This window comes from Mirounga leonina, unplaced genomic scaffold (genome assembly GCF_011800145.1).
Source record: "Mirounga leonina isolate KUSES-001 unplaced genomic scaffold, KU_Mleo_1.0 Mir_174, whole genome shotgun sequence".
Lineage (NCBI taxonomy): Eukaryota > Metazoa > Chordata > Mammalia > Carnivora > Phocidae > Mirounga > Mirounga leonina.
This window is the reverse complement of record NW_023270451.1, coordinates 32,548,654-32,571,067: the sequence shown is the minus strand read 5'-3', so window position 1 is coordinate 32,571,067 and position 22,414 is coordinate 32,548,654. Positions and strand designations below refer to the sequence as shown.

The 22,414-nt window shown below is 35.9% G+C and overlaps 1 protein-coding gene and 1 long non-coding RNA gene across 2 annotated transcripts in view; both read left to right on the top strand.

Moving 5' to 3' along the window:
- Positions 1-6,678, top strand: part of LOC118020824 — a 112,949-nt gene extending 106,271 nt beyond the window's left edge. Inside the window, exon 4 of the long non-coding RNA XR_004682019.1 lies at positions 6,635-6,678. This is a non-coding gene — a long non-coding RNA (uncharacterized LOC118020824). The remainder of the gene's footprint in view (positions 1-6,634) is intronic.
- Positions 6,679-10,061: 3,383 nt separating this feature from the next.
- The window catches only part of MEOX2 (mesenchyme homeobox 2), a 65,319-nt gene continuing 52,966 nt past the window's right edge, over positions 10,062-22,414 (top strand). Inside the window, exon 1 of the mRNA XM_035020666.1 lies at positions 10,062-11,253. Within this exon, the coding sequence (XP_034876557.1) occupies positions 10,740-11,253 (514 nt within the window). The 5' untranslated portion in view covers positions 10,062-10,739. The remainder of the gene's footprint in view (positions 11,254-22,414) is intronic.

Below are 22,414 nucleotides of genomic sequence, written 5' to 3'. Positions count from 1 at the left end.
AATAAAATGGATTTTATTTTTTATTTTTTTTTAAGATTTAATTTATTTACTTGACAGAGAGAGAGATCACAAGTAGGCAGACAGGCAGGCAGAGGGAGAGGGAGAAGCAGGTTACCTGCTGAGCATGGAGCCCGATATGGGGCTCGATCCCAGGATGCTGGGATCATGACCTGAGCCGAAGGCAGACACTTTACCGGCTGAGCCACCCAGGTGCCCCTAAAATAAAATGGAATTCAATCAGCATAATAAGAGATAGCGTTCATATATGTTTCCTAAGCTATATCAGATTATTCAGGTATAGATGATATAGCAGTATCTGGACATTACCCATGTAACAATTAACTTTTAGCATAGTTTATATATACCAAATATTTGAATCAAGCATAAGTTAAGTACATAGATATTAAATTTTAAGTTCTAGGTGTTACTTGTTTCAGGGATATTGTTTCATTGTTATTATGTCTTATTGTTTGGAGTTGAGAAAATTACATATTTCAACAGAATTGAGAGTAGGATTAATTCAGTTGTTACTATACCACTAAAAATTTCTTATTAAAGAAGTGTTCATTACCTCTGAAACAAATGCTAGATCCAATAAAGCCTAAAATAAAAGATGCCAAATAAATTTACTCCAAGGTACTATAATTAAGCAGTGTCATTAGCTTCTTTCTTATTTCTTAATAGTCCTTTTGGCCATAATGAAGAGTTTCTGTCATTCATCCCAGTATGAGTTTTAATCATATTTTGAAGGAAATAGAAGAATCAGGTGAAAAGTGTACAGCCTGAATGTATGACCATTATTTACAAAATGTTGAGATAATTAAGGTGCAGTTATCATTAGCACGGTTTTTACTCATTCAACAAACATTTATGGAATTTGTTCTAGGATAAGATGTCATGAGATATTATTAAAGTGTTAATTGGGGGAAAAGTGGAATGAATGGCTAGATATAAGTAAATACTCCCAAATTTTCTTACAGGGACTCCTTTTTAGACAGTACAAGATCCTCAAGACAGATGATAATGAAAATTATCATAATAATATCTGTCATTTGTAGACATACTTAATAGACTTAGGTTGATTTGCTGGATTATATCATTTGTCAGTGTGAAACTATAGAAATAAATATCTTTATTTAGAGATGAGGAAACCTAGGTACAAAAAAGTTAATCTTGCCATGATCAAAGTGCTATTAAGTGGCAAAAACAAAACACAACCCAGGGTATCATCTTCAGAGCCTATTCTGTGAACCATTACAGAATGGACAGTATTGATTGAAAATAACAATATCTGACAGTGAATGAATCTCATTTACACAGAGATTTGTGTCACATTATGACTGTAGACATTTGAAGGCAAATTGCCCCAAAGAATTTGAACCGTTGTCATTACATATGGACATGAATGTTCTAGTTCCAATGAAAATTAGTAATAGATCTCTGCTCTAGAGCAAAAATCAGAGCAAAATATACAAAAAACAAAACTGAAGCTGGGTTGAGCATTTATCAGTAAAATTTTCTTTGCAGTTATATTGCAGATATACTTTTCTGATAGCAACTTCATGGGTACTAAAGCCTAATGATAAAGTGAAACTTACAGATCTAAGTGCTCTGGTGAGTAGAATTATTGAGTGTTTACTCTGTGCCAGACACTTTGTTGGAAAGCACCAACATAATATGCCAAGGAGATTCCAGGAATATATTGTTTAGTGGTGTGAATTAGGCCTATTAGGAGCAAATTGAAGTTTGCTAACTCCTGATGTGGCCGAAACATTTACTGCTCACAAAAGACCCATATGCTTTAGAATATTTCCCAGTCCCCTTACAGGTCTGTCAGGCTTGGTTCTGGCCTACAAGCTATTCACATGTATTATCTCTGCATCAAAGTATGTAAGACCACGTATATAACCCTCCACATCTCTTTTCCCCTGCTGTGGTATTTTGGAGAAACATGTTGAGTGACTAATTCACAAAATCACTTGCTAAGTGGAGAGCCAACCATCTTATATCAGAATTTGTAGGAATAAGAAATAAACTTTTGTTAAGGTTTAAGATACAGAGCTTAACCCATTGTGACTGCATCATCTAGTCCATCATGGATAATACACATGGCTCTTCTTTTTTTGCAAAGACTATTGCTAAATGAACTCTTCCAAGCTTATCAACAGTTAGTTAATAATGATGCTCCTGATGCACAAAGGAATAGCTGAATGTCTTCAAATAGGATGTTTTGCCACTCCAGGAATTTCCTGTGTTTCCTTGAGATTTTGTTCGGGAGGTTTCCATGTGTGGTACCACATTGTGAAACTCCTAATCAGGGGGTCAAGAGGATCAATTTACAGAGATATTTCAGATCCTACATCATTTTGACAGATAGATATGTAATTTGGTACCTATTTGCAAGGAGGTGGGGGATGAGAGAAAAATTTAAGTAGCATCCTCTAGATCAGTGCTATTCAAGAGAAATACAATGCAAGTCACATATGTAATTTTAAATGTTCTAGTAGGTACATTTAAAAAGTAGAAAGAAAATTAACTTCAGTAACATACTTTTGGTCCAGTGTATCCAACAATTATTTTAATTGCAAACAGTTATTAATTTCACATGGTCTTTGAAATCATGTGAATTAATCTCACGTGAAGTCTTTTAATCTTAAAGCACATCTTAATTTGGATGAGTTACATTTCAGATACTCAACAGCCACATGATGATGTATTCAACACTGCAGCTGTAGATGCATTTTAAATTTATTCCACTTTTTGTTAGGCATCTTGTTAGGTACACTCACAACCTTGTCATATTTGTTCATTATAATATTCTTTTGCATTAGTAAATAAATGAATGCACTCGCAGAGTTAGAAAGTGACAGAACTAAGGTTCAAAGCAGCCCTCCCTCCTGCCTCTGGAGATAGAGCAGTGCGCAGGGCGAGTGGAGTACCATTGGGAGTCCTGTGTAATCCAAGCAACAAGGGCGAGAGCCCCAATTAAAGTAATGGCATTGGTGATGTAGAGAAAGATGGAGTTAATGAATATTCAAGTAGAATTGGGACTACTCTACTTGATGATTGATTGCATATTGGGGAGGGGTAGAGAGAGAGGTGCTTGTTGGGGGTGGGTTCTTCTAACTTAAACAACCAATTTGTCAGATGCTGTTTAGAGAGGGACTGACATGAGCCTTTTAATCTTAAGTAGGATTTAGCAATTTTTGATCACTGAAATTGCCTGTACAGTGCAAGGATTACCCACTTTTTTTTTGTTTTAACCATGTCTATATTACGTTTGGTCACAAATGCCAGAAGATAATGGCATCTGCTAACTATTTTTTTTAAAAATGAGTCTACATAAAGAACTACACATGGATTGGCGAGTCTTTAACATTATTATAGAAAGAGGAACACCAATAGCTAATTCAACAACCTCAGATATACAGAGTGTAACATTTACTAGCTTTTGTGTGCTTCTTTATGTCTTTTAAAAAGATATTCAGCTTTGTCACCACACATAAAACAGTGGAGATTTTTACAGAGTTTTCTAATTATGTGTTTATCTTTGGGCCTGAAAGAACGATTCCAAGTGTTGCCACCTGGGCATTTGTCTTGGCAAAGTCTATCAGATGATGATATGTCACATACTTTGGAAAATCTGATATTAAAAATGCAAAGGGACTCAGCTTTTTACTCTGATCCAATCATATTTTCACTTAAACAGTATAGGATACAAGATTTGACTAAGAACAGAACTTGTAGGTATCCGGGCATTACATAAGCTATTGACAGGTAATGCTGGTCCACAGATGAGAACTGTTATGAAACAAAATGTAACAATTATCCTGAAAACTCATAATTGTGCCATTTTTATTTCTCTGTATTTACTACATCATGGAAATATTAAAGTTGTTTTCAATAAGTAGAGGTGTTACTATATTTGATTATGGGTGAAATTTATTTAAATTGACTTTGATATGTCTTCATAGAAACATTAACCTCACTGCAACCAGCACACATAATCATAATCAGATCACTATAGATGCTCTAAATTAGAGGAAAGAACTGTCAGGTTTCCCATTACTGTGTAGCCTACTTTCAAGATCAGTAGTAAGTTTTACTGTATTTTATCATAAAGTATTCCAAGATTGTTTTGACTTTTTTAGTCATAGCTCTGTGTCCCTATTCATGATTTATCCCTCAAGAGTTCGTCATTAGAAACATGGAGTTGGACCAAGGTGGTTCCTGCCTCTCTGAGATTATTAGGCAAGAATCATGCAAAATGAATAGGTCAAGTAGGAGGAAAGAATCTTCTGAGGTCACTCTGTGTTGAAGAAGTTGCATCTAGTATTTATACATTCTTACCTAATATAGAGAAAGCTTCACTTTGATCACACGTCTCCTTAATTGGTGACAATTGTTAGCTGATGGTATGAGTAAATGCCTTATGCTGGGCCCTTGGGCTCAGAACTGATACTCCTTTTGAGTTCTGGTTAGTTTTTGATTCTGTTGGATTCCCTTGTACTTTGAAGTGCTCAAAAATGCAGTTGGCCCAATAGGTTTCTTTTTTTTTCTTTTTTCTCAGCCACTGAGAGCTTTTGAAAACCAGTTTATTCTCTTCCCATATACTGTTACCCCAACTTAGCAGGATTCATTCTCTAAAAATAAATAAAATTTAGAAAAACAATTGACTACAATGAGTTTCAGATTACAGATTTGTAAGACAAGAAGGCAGTGATTCAGAATTTCAGACACTCAGTAGCTTGCACATGTCCAGGCATTGACCCCATCTTTACCTAACTTTCACATTATGCTTATGTGATTACTTGAAACTTTCTCAGAAGAACAGTATTTTGTTAGTATTTCTTTTATCAAAAATATGTATGTCCATTTAAACATAAACCTATGTGATTACTTATTTTTTTAAAATTCCAGTTGAACCAAAACATGTACCTGGGATCTTTTTACCATTATAAGTGAATGTGGCTTATGAATTACATATTTGTATTATCAAATATAGAACTGTTTTTCATATATTTCAGCTTGTCTTATTTCTCTATTTTCAAAAATCTCCACTGTTTTATGTGTGGTGACAAAGCTGAATATCTTTTTAAAAGACATAAAGAAGCACACAAAAGCTAGTAAATCCATTTCCTTGTATAAAAATACTCTATATTCTCAAAATCCTTTATAAATCTGAGTTTATCGAGGTACTAATATTAAATCCTTAAAATATTTTATTATAAGAGAGCATGTGTTTCACCTTAACTTTCTATTTTGTTTGGTACACAAGCACATTTTTCCTTTATTCCTACAAACAAAAGTGTTGATATCAAAGGCAGCTGGTGTTTCTTTGCTGAGTCAATCATATAAAACTAGAATGTGACATTAAATATTTTGGGAGAGCTATACCAACACAGCTAAAACACAGAGATTTTTTAGTGATTCAAATCATAAACCCAAGCTCAAAATGAAAGAACCACCTTAAGAATAAAACATGCTACAAACTGATGAGGCATGAAAAATAAAAACACATAAGAATAACTTACCATAGTACCAAAATTACATTAGTCATGTTAAACCCTTCAAGTTGGAAAATTTAAAACAGAAGACTAAGGTTTTACCTATAATTCCTGTGTTTAGTTTCGATTGAATTTTTTTTCTCTGAGATTTATGAACTTGTTCGAAATTCAGTCCACTTAAAAGTGTAACGTTGCTTTTTATGACATGGGAGAAATAAATGGTTTATTTCCCTTAAACTGTGGATAGAAATTTAATGCTTATGAATTTGATGGTATAGAATATATAATTTAATATATAGCATTTTATTATGGAACTGTCTTGCATTAGTGTGTCTATACTTCTTACAGGTAGATACGTAAGGGGGGCAATTTGAGATGCATACATTTATCAACAAAAAGAACATAGAAGGTGAATGCAAATGAGAATGTAGAAACTGAATGTAATTATTTCCCATGTTCATTGTAAGGAAACTTGAAAATTCTGGTTTTAAAACAGGTGGACAAGAGGAAGTTCATTTAGAAGTTTTTGAAACTTGAGAAGGTAGTCAATGTCTCTTAATTTTAGCACTCACTACATACACACCAAAGGATAATTAGAATTTTGTAAAATGTATGTGTTAAGGAATTGGAGTAATGAAAGATTGCATATATTTTGAACTTTTAATTAAATTTTATAAATTTAATCAGTCATAATCTATATTTCATGCTAGTTTTCTGAACATTATTTACTATATGATACTTGAAGAAAATCACCAATTTCTGAAAGAAATCATAAGACTATGTAGGAAGAGACAGAAATTAGGAGAACAGTATATTGGGTATTTACACTTTTTTGAAGTAATGTTTAAATATTCATTTAGTAATGTAGAAACATAACAAATTTTATTGTGAAAGCATCAATTAATGTTAGATAAAAATAGCAACTTATTTTAAAAATCAGTAAAAGTATATAGAATCACCAAATAACATGCATTAGCCATAGCAGAATTGCTCTTGAAATATTACAATGCATAATTCCTGGAGAAAGTCAGTTCCGTAGTTTTAAATATGGAGTGCATCATAAATCACATAAATTACCATTGGCTGTTTAGCATATTTTAATATATTTTCAAAATTTTTTATTTCAGAAGAATCAACTGAGGACATAACTTATTTCTTGGAGAAATGTAGCAGAAAGAATATTTTTTTGTGCAACAAAACTTTGAAAGACAAATTCCAATTTTGGCTTAATTTTCCATACTTAAATTCATATATCATGACTATATGCTACCAAGATAAATTTGTCTGGCAGATAAAATGCAAGGCAAAGTTTATAATATCTTTAGCTAAAGATCATATTTAATTTTAAATATTTTTCCCATCATACCTCATGTCACAAATGTACAGAAGAATAGCAACTCTTAAAAGAAGCATTGTGATTCTTAAAATTTAAAGACATTTTTCAGATTGCTTAATTTAAGTTGTAGTCTCTGTAAAGTAATCTTAATTAAAAAAATCTCTGCCTTTACTATTGAATATTGTTTTGTTCAGCAAGAGGAATAATAGATTTACACATTTACCAAATTTAATGAGCCTAGCACGTGCTTAAAATAATTTTGATTATGTTTTCTAGAAAAGACTGGCAGCTTACATTATTCATATATTGAAGCTCTTGTTATAATGCACTGCTTGGTATCAAAACCTTGCATGAAATATTGGTAATAATAGAATGTTCTTCAGGAAAATTCAAGTATATTATAAATATAGGATAAACACTATACTATTTATAGTTTAAAATGAAAGCTATAAAAATTCTATAATAAATTTTGTAATTTTTACCATGCTTCATAATATAATTAGCCATTAAGTGTAAAAAGGTATCTTTCAATATTGGGATATAGTTGTGGACACCGAAGTAGCTGTTATAGGAAATGTTAGGACTTTTTCTTGTTATGACATTTAAAAATTTTTTCCTAAGGCCTAGAAAATAAAATTCAGTATTTTTTTCTTATTCCAAATATTCTAGGAAATGAAAATTTTGAAAAAAACTTTATGGAATAATATATTTTTGGAAAATCAGAGAAAATAAAATATTTAATTCTGGAATGCATCAAGAGCATTTTTGTTTCTTCTTTGAATCACACTTTTTCAAATAACATTTTTCTTGTATTATGCTTTCTATTAGAAATCTAGACTTCATCCTTTTTACTGATATTGTGTATTTTGGGTCTTCAATTAAAAGACCTATTCTGCTAGCTTTGTTTTAATTGTGTGCTTTTCAAAGAGGCTCCTTCTTTTTCTAATCTTTTCTGACTTTTCTTTCCCGGTCTTCTAGTCTCATAGCTCTAGAGGCAGACTGAGGCAGGTTGTAGAGAAATTTCTGGACATGTTGTTAACATCTGACACAGTAAGTGAGAAAAAACCAGCACCATCACTGGGCAGGTTCAAGGAGAATTGACAGCTCCTGGAGATGAAAAGTTTGTGTTTGCTAGTTGCTAGTTACCTGAAGCACACTGGCTAAATTCAAATCCATTCATTTCTCAGTTGCTTTGCTCCCTCTAAACCGCTGTAATGCAAACCAAAAGGGGACCTTCATGGATGTTTTCTGTTGATCTGTGTAGATCGAGTGAGTGTATCTTTCGTTAGCCTGGTCTGACATTTTCCACAATGCTTTTAGTAGACAGTATTATATTATGTAAATATTTCTGGTTACTGTTTATGGAGATGGTTGCCTAAATTTCTCTTTGGATAAAGCCTTTAATGCATTCACCCATAATCCCTATAGAGGAGCTACTCAAGTTTGGGAAGTTTTGTGTTGCTCTTTGTACTTCAACTTTTAATATCAGAACACATATTGAAACCATAAACACAATGAAAATTCAAAAAAATATTCTGACTATATTAGAAGAATATACCCCCTCCCTTTTTTTTTTTTTTTTTTATTCTTAAAGAGCCAAGGGCGTGGGGAGTGGCGGAAGAAACATTCTTAAGATCTAAGCCCTGGACGCCATCCTGGGAGTGTTTAAAACCCTTAGAAACATGCAACCTGAAGAACACCCCCTTTCGAAGTCTAAAACAATATTAGATTCCCAAAACATACCGGCAAAGAAAGTCTTACCGTCAAACGCTTGCAGCAGGTTCCAGCTCAGACCCAGACTGAAAAGCTGAGCAGCTGGTGAACAAAAGTTTTAGCTTTTTTTTTTTTAACGAAGTCTGCAAAACTAATTTCCCTCAAAATAGGGCTCAATTTCCGTTAAAGAAAGCAGCGCTTACAAATCTCAGAATTCCTGATCACCCCCACCCCATCCCACCTCTAAGCAATGGAAAACAATTCAAACTTTCACACGAATGTAAAGGTTTATTGAGAGGCCACTCTTCTGCAGTAGGGCTTAAAAAACAAGGGAGGTAGGCTGAAACCTGAGGGATTGGTTGAGGGAAAGGTTCTGCCTTGGGGACACTTCTCAAAGATTAATCAATACTTTTTCCTAATTCAAACCAGATGGCTGGCCCGGTTTGCTGTCCTCATTAATCCCATTAACAACTTCAAAGACTTGGTCCCCATCCTCTGGACACGTGAGACAATGAAAATAACGGGGTTACACAGCTGGTGGCATGTTTGGGGTCCTGGGCTGGAATAGGTGAGCGCCCATCTTCTGATGCGACACGTCCCAGGCAGGACTTGACTGTTCCTGTAGCTAATTATGTGCCGCTTGCTTGCCTTGTGTAAAGGACTCTGCCCTAGCAGACAATGTCACCCCTCAAGCAAGTGGCAGTATTAAAGCCCAGCCGCCGCTCATACTGATTCACTGGTGGCAAGTTTTCTAACTCATTTTGTATGATGCAAGAGTGTAACCAGGGAGATCTGAAGCAGTACCCATGTTTAGTGAACTTTGGGGGATACTGAAGTGTAATATTTCCCAGTAAATGGAACCATGGCGGCAGGCGTGGGGGAGGGGGGAGGTAAAAGGGGTGCCATTAGTTGATTTATTTTTGAGCGGAAGAGAGGGTGAATTTCTGGAGGGAGATGAGGGGACATGGGTTGAGGTTCTGGAGGTTTGGAAAGACTGGAAATGTGCTTGCAATATACACATCACATGTGACCAGGACGATATCGCTTCGGGTTTTCCTGACCGAAAAGTTTTGCGTTGACAAATGGCTAGGAATTTGACGTGGACCAGGCGAGCAAGAGGATGGACATTGTGCAAAGCAGGAAAGGTATATACAGAAAGCCAAAGAAGAAAGACCCCACCTGACACCGCAGGTGAGGATGCCCGCGTCTCTGGACATCTGCAACTATCGCCGCCCCACGCTTTTCTCCCACCCATCCCACCAGGTCTGTCTCTTTTTGGCGCTGAGAATGGCCCTTTCCTACCCGCGGGGCACTTCCCAGAAACCTCGGATGCCAGGTCCAAGCCCATTAACAGCCCACAGGGAGAAAACAGCTGCAAAAAACTAGATGCGCCACTTAGCCCAGGGCACGAGTTGATACTGAGTTTGAAAAACTTGGCTGAGCGCGCGCCAAACTAGCTGATCTTTTCCCTTAATCCTTCTTCCTCTTTCGTGCTCCTCAAGAGCTAGGCGTAACCCTAGCTTTCCTGGAGGTGACAGTGCCCAAGTGGCACTGATAAGACAGCTTTCTTAAGAGAAGTGAGCGGGTCGGACACTGGGTGCAGAGTTGGGGCTGGCGTGCGCGGAGGAGCACCTTGGCCGACCGGGCCAGGAGAGGAGAGCCGCTGTCCGTCCCGGCTCGGGTTTAGGCGCCAGGCGCGCCGCTTGCAGCCTCGGCTGCTGGCAAGGGCGGGCGGGCGTGGACGCACTGCGTACGTCCAGCCCGAGATAGGAAGTGGAACTGGGAGCGCGTGGAGCAGACTGAGCGGGAGTTTTGGAGGGAGTTCGCATGTGGTCAGCTCCGGGCTCCTAAGCCAGCCCCCAGCTCACATTACACTCTGTTTATAACCTCTCAGAGCCGTTTCCCCCTGAAAGCAGTTCTCTGGGACCACCTTCTTTTGGCTTCAACCTCTCCTACTCTTGACATCTGAGTAGCTCGAAGGGAAGCTTCTCCAGGTCCGAGTGTTTATATGTAAAGGAGACTGGCCGCTAGGGCTCAGGACCGGGATTATCCGAGCTCTGCAGAAACGGCTGCTATTTGTTTGGGAGGGGGAAAACACACGATTTCCAGTGAAAAGTGACAGAGGGTGGTAGCGTTTGGAACCATCGTGAAGTCTTCTGCTTGGAACCCGAGACTTGCATGCTATGGAACACCCGCTCTTTGGCTGCCTGCGCAGCCCTCACGCCACCGCGCAAGGCTTGCACCCGTTTTCCCAGTCCTCTCTCGCCCTCCATGGAAGATCTGACCATATGTCCTACCCCGAGCTCTCCACTTCTTCCTCGTCTTGCATAATCGCGGGATACCCCAACGAGGAGGGCATGTTTGCCAGCCAGCATCACAGGGGGCACCACCATCACCACCATCATCACCACCACCACCACCAGCAGCAGCAGCACCAAGCTCTGCAAACCAACTGGCACCTTCCGCAGATGTCCTCCCCCCCGAGTGCGGCTCGCCACAGCCTCTGCCTCCAGCCGGATTCGGGAGGGCCCCCGGAGCTGGGGAGCAGCCCGCCGGTCCTGTGTTCCAATTCTTCCACCTTGGGCTCCAGCACCCCGACCGGGGCCGCGTGCGCGCCAGGGGACTACGGCCGCCAGGCGCTGTCACCCGCGGAGGCGGAGAAGAGAAGTGGCGGCAAAAGGAAAAGCGATAGCTCAGGTAAGCGCGCACCGGGCACTGTCGGCGAAAGGGGGCGGGGAGATGACAGAGAAGATTCTCGCACTATAGTGAGGCAGCAGGGATAAGGTATATGTCTTGCCCTCTCTGGCTCCCCGCCGGCAAATTCGATGGGGCTGCTTTGGTCCTGTTATTTGGGGGCACGTGTTTCTCCAAGGGCAGCACTGCAGTCAACAGCGCTAAGCTCTCCGAGGTTCAAACTAGTTTACCAGAGGGTTAAGAAAAAAGGGCAAGTGACAGTATGTGAAATCGATTGCGAAGCGTGACCTTCCATCTGAGCGGTGAGGAGGGGAGTGCAGCCTGGGATGCAGCGTCCGCTGGGCGTGCGTGCGGGTGCTGCTCCTTGACTTTTCACTTGCAAATTCCCGACTCCGAGTGGCTCGATTTTTCCCATCGTTAACTGGGTTTCCAAATTATTGCACAATATTTGGAACTTGCAGTGGAACTTGGCAGAACGTATGAGAAAAAAAAAGTTTTAGGTTTTTTTTTTTTTTCCCTTATTCTGATTTCAGAGTTCTTTAAATAGCACCCTATTCCAAATGGTAAAAATTTCCCTTTCTTGGGGAAGAAGACAATCTAGGAATTCAGAGGATTTTAAGGAATGTATCAAAGAATGGTAAATAAATACATGTTCAGACTCTTGAAGAAAAACGATTTTTAGAAGTAGTTGTATTTGTGTGGTGCTAATCTAAATAGATAATCTGAGTTTCAGAAGTGGAAAGTAAAATCTCCTTCGGTTCAGTATTATTGGAGGCAAGTATTTGCAAACAAACAACAGCCCGGAGTAGTGCTGGTTCTCTACGTGCTTGAGGCTAGTATGCGAGGGTGTGCGCAGGAGGCGCTGATCTACGTGGGGATAACTTGAGTAGCCACGCAAAAGGGAACCTTATAAAACGCAGATGCTTGAAAGTCCAGACAGCCAAGTAAACTGTAGCAATCCTGAGAAACTAGTTTTTCGGGCAGCTCCTTAAAGCCCTTAACAATCTGTATCATCATTAAATTGTTAAAAGATACTTTACAATTAAGGGAGTTGTGCATTTGTTTTCTGTAGCTCTAGCGTATGCTGCGTTCCATCTTTTTGGAAAAGTGTCATTTTTTAAATATAGTATTTACGTATTTTTCTTTCTTTGTGGAATTGGTCTAACAGTCCTAGAAGGTAATTACAGATATTGATGTGAAGGATTGGAAAGTGTTTGTTTTTCACAATGCTTTAGGTAAGATCCCACGTAAATGGCAATGATTGAGCCGCATATTTCATGTTCCTTTGCAGCGATGGTATCAGTTGTTCTTCAGCGTTAGTATGAGGTGGATTCTTCTATCACACACTTAAAATCTAACTTTTACTTTCCAAGGTCAGGGGTGAACTTTTAATGCTCCATCACAAATTAGTTTATATCTAAGAAAGTTACCAGCAGTATCATTCATTTTTAATGGTTTTTACTAGCAATACATGAAACTCTCTTAAGACAGAGTTGAAAGGTTTCCATCTTAATTTCTTTAAAAAAAAAAGTCACTTAAATGCAGTGTTCATTTCCTGGTTCAGCATTTGGTATCAATGTAACTTTTTTGGAAGCAGATCCCAATTCAGGTTGGTCAGTCCAATTTTTGCAATTAACAGAGGCTCTTACTGTTCATTTTACTTTCTGCAGTGAAAAACCTGTGATAGACTGTTCCTTTTGCTTCTGAACTGAATCAATGCACCTAAGCTTCTTAGGGTAAACTGAATTTTCATTTAGGCACATATTATTTTGGTTAGGGGGAAACAAAAAAAGTGGGATCCAAGAACTGCTTCCCTTAAATTATTTTGATAACAAGTTTCTTAAGAAAACTGGTAATACTAATAGTGCTATCCTCTTTTGGTGGGAAATAACCATATAATGAAATAAGTTTATATTGACATGTTGAAACTAATTAGAATACTGGAAAAACAAACACAAAAATTTGCATCAGCTACATAAAGTCTTAATCAATTAGATCTTGAGTGGGAAATACAATTAGCCATCATCAAGGATAAAATCACTGGGGAGTTAGAATGAGCGTTTTCTATTCATGATGGGATATTTTGAAAGAACTTTTTGACTAACTAAAAGGAAATATCATGATGGGTTCCAGTTAAATATATGTGTACTCATAAATTTAATTTGGCAATTTCACTATTTGAGTTAATATATGTTAGATCTTTAGATAGATTTAGATTCAAGATATCTTTCTCCTGGGATATTTCAGTTGGTCTTCCATACTTATGTTTATTTCATTTCATAGTATTATAAGGGCATCCTGATCTAGCGGGAACTAAAGCAATGTAGAAAATCATATAATTGCTTACTGCACAATTTTAATATTTCAATATTTCAAAAAATTAGATTAATTTCTGAACTCTCAAAAGTTTAAAATTGTATTAGATGAAAATTATATCATGCTTAGTAGAGTTTACTTATATTTTGTTAGGAAGTTTATAATTACTATGTATTTATAATCGAAAGTAAATATAGTACACAAATCCAGGACAAAGTCAGAACCAAAATTCTTTATCCTTGCATATAATACCCAGATTGTCTGTGTATGTATATGTGTGCATGGCCCTATGAAATTCAAATAGAATTTTAAGCAACAGAAAATACTGAAAAATGACCCAAATTTTTATCCATCGTAGTGATGCTAAAGCTACAATGTGTAACATTTTCCAGTATGCCTTTACATGTATTTCTCCTCCCAAACACACATATATGCAAACTCGAGAAGCTTAAGGGTCTAGAAACAAATATTTATGGACTTTGGGCTTCCATTATAGTTTATTGACAATTGAAAATAGCCAAGTTTAATGGAAAAGCACACTGTTATTTTTATATGTGTTAAACCTTTTTGCAACTTTGAACCTGCTATGCTTTCCAGCATTATTAGCAAAGCCAACATCTGCGATGTCTTCAAAGGAACTCTTAAAAATCAAAACTTTACAACTGCACTTAAAACCATCTATACAAAGCAGGTGATTCTGAAAAAAAAGTCTATAAATAGTGTGAATTACTTGGCTTCAATTACATTTGATTGTTCTTCAAGCAATGTAGTAGTAATAGGTATAAACTGTCCAGATTTAGCTAAAATAACCAAAACAGATTAGTCAATCTAACTTTAGTTTTTATGCAGGTAAAATACAGTTATAAACATGTAAATATTTCTTATTCAAATTAGTTGAATGAATATAAGTATACATTTTATTAAAAAAATCAAATTTATATTAAAAAGGAAGGAAATGGTTTGGGAATGGATTTTACAAGGTTTTGAATAATATTAGATTCTTGTAAAATTACAAATATTTATAGCTACAATATCATAAAATATCTGTTGTCAAATTATATCTGTCTATATGCTTGGCTATGCAGAATAACAAGCAAGTATTACCTTAATAAGCTGGAACTTAAATACAGAGGAATGTCTTCTCCACCCTAACTCTGGTATTATATTGTAATTTTTTCTAGATATTTCAATCATCATGTTTTCTGAAAGGAAAAAAATACTTTATTATTCATCTCTGTGTTACTGGATTATGACTTTTCAGCATTTGCTTTAGAATTTAAAAAAAGAGTCTATTGGATCTTGATAATTATAGAGTAATACTAAACAAATTAAATGTCTCAAATCTAAGGAATAAAAGAAAAATGTCATTTAAGTCTTTTTCTTGGAGTGGTAGATTAATTTTAGGTGTGAACATTTTTAAATGGTGACCTGACATAAAAAAATTCTAAGTACCATTGACCTACATGAGTGTTTTCAAATGATTACACTCAAAGAAGTCAAGAGCAGCAGTCCCTTTAGAATTAAGGTGCTTTATTGTTGAAAGTTAGCAATGAATGGAAGGAAGAATGCAAATAAAAATAGAAATGGTTTCAAGATCTTTGTAAATATCTTTATTTATAGTTCCTTTGAAAAGGAAAAGCATTAAATGCAAGGCATGGCACTGCTAAAACTTTCATTTTGGTGGAAAACCCAGTAATGAATATTTAAAATTTTAATCTTTATTTATAGTAGCTATCAATGGAAACCATTATGTTGGCACCCCGTAAGCTGATTTCTACTAATAAACTAAAAAAACATTTTAAGTATTACCCTGTTTTCCCTCTGTGTGATGTGAAACATCGACCCTTCATTACAACATTGGTATTTATAATAACATAATGTTTATTATAAGACCTCTAAGAAATTAATTTTAAACAAAAATGAAATGACAAATGTGGATAAACTTTTTCATCAGATTCAGGGAAATTGGGGAGACTAATTCCATATTTAATAGAAAAATTAACTTTTTTTCATTTGAGAAATAACTTGTCCATGACTAATAGCTGAATAATGTAAAAATTTACCACATATAAATCTATTTCATATACCTGGCCTGGTAATGGTGCCAATTTTATTCATTTCCTATAGTAAGATATATATATATATATGCTGGGCAGTTTTATTAACTATATTAAAAATGGCAGCCAGAAACAAAGATGTGAGGGCTTTTTAGATTTTCATTTCAAATGGGAAAGACCAATATAATACAATAACATATTTTCATTTTTAGGACTTGTTCACTTAAGTAGTTTATTTATAAAATTTCAGATCATGTCTCTTTTCTAAGCATTGCTATAATGATTATAAACATCTATAAATGATACATGCTAAGGATAGGAAATTATTAGAAAACAAAATATATTCAGGAATTCCTTAATATTTGTTGAGTTAATAGTTGTAGATGGTTTATCTCTCTCAAATTTTCTATATTTTTCCTATAATGTTTTTTATAATAATAAAACATTTTCTGGAAAAATATATTAGCACATGAAGTGAGACTCTCAGGAGTAGCATTTTTTCCACCTTGATTGAAATCATAAAATAAGAAGGATTAATTCTTGAGTGGCCAGTTAAATTACATTTCCTGCGTTATGGTACTGGTGACTGATTCTAGTGGTTAAAATAAAAAGAAAATTAAAAAATGATGAAATACAAACCAAGACCAAAGTTCACAAATTAGAAATTGAGGTAGGTATGATGTATTTCCTATTTAATGTATTTAAGCAATAAAACACATTTTATTGTCACAGCTTATTTTTCTGGATTATGTGTTTTAGTCATTAATAGGGCTTAGTTATCAATGACAAGCTTTCTTTCTGTAAAGAAAATGAAGCACTAACAACTTTCCTATTTTTGTTATGATGCTCTTATGATTATTTGTTGGAATAGCTGTATTAAACTGAAACCTCTAAGTAGGGATGGAGGAACACAGTCAAGAAAAGTTACTTGTAGCACTCTGCGTGACTCCTAAATCATAGTCATTGGTGAGGTTCAAAATCCAACTGGAGAAAATCTTGCAGAATATTTTATTGCTCTCATGGAATAAAACTTAAAATGGTAAAGGTCATTTAGGTCTCAGCCTTTAATTTGCCATTATCTATGTTGAAGCAGAATTAATTTAAATCTAATGTCCTTTTCTCTGATGGTTTTCCATTTACATTATAAAACTGTAGGGAATTTATTATTCCTTTAAGTAAGTTGTGTTAGATAGTATTTTAAGATACAAAATAACCAGTAATATATCTATTGATCCATCTGTATAAATTTCAGACATAGTTTTTATATTTCAGAGTAAGCATTTCTATTTGAAACCTTTTGACATATTTATTACTAAATTAACAGAAAGTTACTTAGTAAGAGTATACATTCATATGTGGTTGAGTGGGTCAATTATTAATTTTCCCTGTATTTGGAATTTTAAATATGCAATAAAAGTTTCCAACTATTCACGAAATTTTCATTTATATGTGACATTTTCCACAGCAATATAATACTTCTGAATTTACATGTTACTCTCTGTAAATTTTGTACCGTGTATTGGAATTCTGGTTTTCATAGGGTTCTGAAAATATTTTATGATATGTTTTTTGATCTCTTACATGTGCATATGAACAAGACTTATCAGGTTAAAATCTGTACTATATGCACATGTTCTTGGAAAGAGTTTGTGTGAAAGAGAGGAAAATGCTTTCAGAAATAATCAGTTCTCTCTATACTATATAGATTTAAAAATTAACAAATTGGATCTTTAACCTACATGATATTATTGCTATGCTTCTTTAAAAAGTTAGTATTTCCTAAAAGTTTAATGATTCTAAAATACTTGTGTATTTTGGTGACTCAATTCTTACATCCTTGGAGTTTTCCTTTTACTGTAAATATAACAAGTTTACAAGGTAGTAACTCAGAGTGGTAAAAACATTAGGGTTTTTTTTAAAGATTTAAATTAAAAAATTATTGCTCTTCAAAATTTCATAGAATCCACTCATATTCGAATATTTCAAATGTATTTAAATGTTCTCTTTGCTTTCATAAGTTTTCTAAGATGTTTCAGGTATGTTTCTTGAATTTTGGATAAACTAGATTGGCTGAAATTATGAATATGAAGAGTTTATTCTTCATAGTTTTCAGTTCCTACTGCGTTTTAGTAGAAAGGTTAGTGGTGAGAAGAAAACAGGGAAGGAGCTAAATTAACTAGGACATGGCAGCTATTCTTAAAGCACGCTTTAAAATAATCTGTTTATATAAAGATACACACGGATACACACATGCAATAATAGAATTCCAAACTTAATCTCTTGATAAAAGATCATCGGAAGTAGACCATTCACATTAGAGACCTCAGTATGACGTTACGTGTTCCGGTGAGAAAATAAAATATTAGGTTTGAAGCATATACAGCTGTGTGGAGAGTCCACCAGGCTGAGGCTGGTAATCAATGATAGTCATTAAAGTCAAATCTGCCAACTCCCTGCAGTTTTTGTTTTCTTTTGTTTTTCTCTTCCTCTCGCTCATTATTCTCCACACACTTTGAGAGATCCCATAATGCTCTAAGAGAAGAAAAACGCTCAGGTATCTTACATGACTATAGGCAAGAAAATGATTAAGATGAAGTCATCTCTCTCTCAGGCTCTGGGGAAACGTAGAGGAGGGTCCAGCTTAGGTGGGTGGATGCCAGTAGAATTTCAAAGGCCTGGAATTTTGCTCTTTGAAAATGTAGCCTTAAAGCTTTGCCAGAAATGACACCCAAACAAAAACTTATTTTTGCAAAGTGATAGTTATTTGCAAATGTAGTGGTGAGATGTATTCAGTGTCCATAGAGGCGGCTTCTTCTATTGTCTAGGCTGCATAGTAAACTTGTAGATGATCATTCTTAGCATCCTGAAAAACTAGCAAACTAAACGGAAGTGTATTCTTGTTAGTCAAAAAAGAAAACAGTACAATGGGCAATGACTCTTAACAAATGAGCAGTGAACACCAAGCAAATTTCACAAATGACTGGTTTTATTTTGGGAGCTAAAACATGAAGTTCCGGAAAATGGAACTGTGTCATCAGAAACTTAGTGGGAACTAAACAGATAAAATGTAGTTTTGATTTTGGAGGACACCAATACTTTAGCAAATGGCTTTCGCATTTTAAGAACTATGTGAAGAGGACTCTACGGTTAACTGGGTAGATTGAAATTAAGTGACGTCTCTCCTTATTAATATTTTTCAAATGTAAAATGAGCTCTCAGGGTGTTTACTGCCCTTAACAATTAAAATCTGTCCAACGACAGGCTACGTTTACTTTGGGATTTTTTTTTTTTTAATTTGAAATACAAACAGATCTGGGTGTGTTAACCTCGACAGCATCTAGAAGTAAACTTCTGAGACAGATTGAAATGACAGGAAAGCCTGTGGCTAGGCATTCAGATCTAGGGTCCTGCCGCTGCCCACATTTCCAGGATTATCATCTTTTGGATGCCCACCTTCAGAATGCAGGGGATTGCGTACATCTTCTCTTCTGGAACTGTTCTTTGCTCTTGGGAGTTGGCCTTTACCAAATTTATTCTTGTACACTCAGATATGTGGGAAAATAAAAAGTAACAGAGACACTGTGTGTGTGTAATTGGCTTACTTAGCCATTAGTTGATAAATCCTGAAAGATCTACCTTATTTCTTGGTCATCCTATCAGACAAGGAAAAAGGTGTCACCCTCAAAAGGCTAACTGAAGATAGAGTTTGATGATGACTGTTTGATGGTGAGCAGTATGTAGGGGAGTAACAGGAAATGGTCAATCATCCAGGGTCGGCCCACATTCGGAAAACATTGGGTCCTCTGAACCTGAGGCGGCAAATAAAGGGAGCTATTACAAGAATCCAGAATCTAACGAGAGCAGCAGGACAGAACCTTCTGGCAAAGTGGGGACCTCAGGTGGAGGATTGCAGCTGATATCAAATATCATCCAGCAAACTATCTCCATGCCTTCCAGTCTCCTTTTGTTTCCTCCCATTGGCCAAATATAATCAGAAGACAGTGAAGAGACCACACTAGTCTTGGTAGTTAAAGCCGTGGAAGTCATAAAAGGAATGCAGGCTACAGGGGAGAAATGTCAGTAGTAAATCCGGGAGAACCCAAGGTCTTGCTTTGTCTCTTGCTCGCTGTTATTCAAATTCCCTGTTAGTTTCCTAAACATCAAAGCAAGTTAATAAGCATAAAGCACTTAGAACAACATCTGGGGGTGCCTGGGTGGCTCAGTTGGTTAAGCGACTGCCTTCGGCTCAGGTCATGATCCCGGAGTCCCTGGATCGAGTCCTGCATCGGGCTCCCTGCTCAGCGGGGAGCCTGCTTCTCCCTCTGACACTCCCCCCTCTCATGTGCTCTCTGTCTCTCTCATTCTCTCTGTCTCAAATAAATAAAATCTTTAAAAAAAAAAAAAGAAAAAAAAAAAGAACAACATCTGGGTCAGTAAGTGTTGTTATTTTTATCATATATCAGTGTAGGTGCAATTATGTCATAGGTGTGCCCCATCTGAAAACAATCTCGGTCTTATGTTGCCTATTTATTTGTATTTTACTACTAATATTGCTATAGGAAATGTTGCTTGCCTAAAAGATTGCTGAAGATTTAAAATAATCTGCCACTGTCGCTAGTATTGTAAATCTCATGTCATTTTCCTGAAATGTAGAGTGAGTTAGAGACCAAGTTGTGTAAGAGACTCAAGTTTCTTTCACTTAATCACCCTTAAGATTCCCATCCCTTCCGTAGCCTCTTTTGCTTGGGCATCTCCTAACCTCCTTTTTCAGGTGTCTCCTGCCACTTTTCCATCAAACACTTCCTTTCAAGAAGAACATACAGAGGAGCATTTAGTCAAAAGGGAGCAGAACTTAAACCAAAGGGATTTGAATATTATAGTGAAATTTCAGGTCTCTGTTTTCAGCTATTAACTAGGAGAATATATGTATGACATTTTTTCTGCCATGTTTTGAAGTTTATTGCAGAACGAATTTACATATTGTAGCTCCTTGTTATTTTTTGTGGTTTCATTTGGAGACCTTTAGGAATGGTAAATATGCAGATACCACTAAAAGCTAAGAATGTATTATATCCCTCATAAAATGCATAGAAACAGTTTTACTTGATACTTTTGTTTTTCATAGGAAAAGACAATATTTTTACTTATTTGTCTATTTATTTATATTTAATAAATTTTTGATAATTACAGACTACTCGCCTTTACTTAGTAACCAGTCCTAGATGATTGGCTGATTTCGCTCTGGTAGGCTTAGTCACCTCTCCTACACCCACAGTTCAATGTGAGTAATTCAGACAAGTACTTTAGGGAATTTTTATTATATTTGATGATCTGAGGCAGTTGCTTTTGAATAAATAGTAGAATCAAATACTGTATTAAAATTCTAAATGTCAGAGTTAATGCTTCAAAGTTCCTAGATTCAAAGCAATATAAATCCTTAAAATTAGAGAAGTTCAAATCACTAGTGATTGCTTCTCTGCTGGATAATGGAAGGGCTGGGAGGGAGTAGGGAGAGGGGTACAGGAAGAAGAACAGACGATTAAATGTTTCATACTACACTGCAATGACAAGAAAGGGCAATTATATCATCTAGTTTATTATTCTTTGATATCAAGGTAGGCTTGATTGGTCGATTTTCTTAATGAGTTGTGATCTTTAATGTTTAAATGGATCATTAGAATCTGAATTATCAAGACACTAGAAGACTCCCAAGGCATCACCCAGTGCAATGAATGTATTTCCTAGATGAGAGAGTGTGCCCAGAGAAATTAAGTAATGTCTGTCCATTCAGCCAAGTAGTGGAAGCTGAACTTCCATATCCTGACTTCAGCCTAGTGCCCTTAAAAGGAAAATCTCATAAAATATTTTGAAACCTTAAGTTTTTAGTCTTCCCAATAAAAATAAATTTCAGCATCATTTAAAATGTTGGCTACTGCTTTTGAGTGAATAAAATGGAATTTGACAAAGTGCTTCTCTTGGGTGTAAACTACCTCTCTCTAAATCTGGTTTTATGGTTACCTCAGTCACTTTTCATTCTTGTTTTATGAATATAAACACTGTTATACTTTCTTAGCTTCAGTTTTCTAATGACATGGTTCTTGTTATCAATTACAACTTTACCTGCATATTTTTGATACCTTCTACAATAAACCATAGCATTTTAAAGTTCAGTATTTGGTAATGTGCAGGTGGACTTTGCTGTATTATATCTATAAATAATAAATATTTAGGTAACAATCATACTTTGGATAGCCATTTGTGAATTGAAGAATCTGTTTTCTGTTTTAAAATTTTAAATTTAACTCATGAATTTTGCTAAGTTGAGCTTTACTTAAAAAGTGTTTGCTTTTTTATGTTCAAAGTAATGAATAGCCACAAGTAGACACCAAGCAACGCTCCCTTGTCTTACGTCATTAACTTTATCTCCATTCTTAGAAAAGTATTGATCTTAGTTTTGATTTGAATGCAGTCTTCTTGCATAGAAGATACTCAGAAATATTAGTGGTTGGCCATTTAGCCTTGGCTAACGAGCTATACCATTCTTGTATGGCGTCCTTTCCTGCTCACATCCATCTACCCCACAGTCTGTAAACACCAGACCCATCTGCTCCTCCCCAATACATTGAATCATACAACCTCTGGATCACTCTAACACCAACCTTTCGTGATGATTCCAGATCCTTGGTTTTTACTGGACCCTTAAAACACAAAATTTAAACATCAAAAATACAGTTGGTTCATTCAAGAAATTTTCTTTTCCTTTTTATCTCTAAACACAACACCATTTCCAA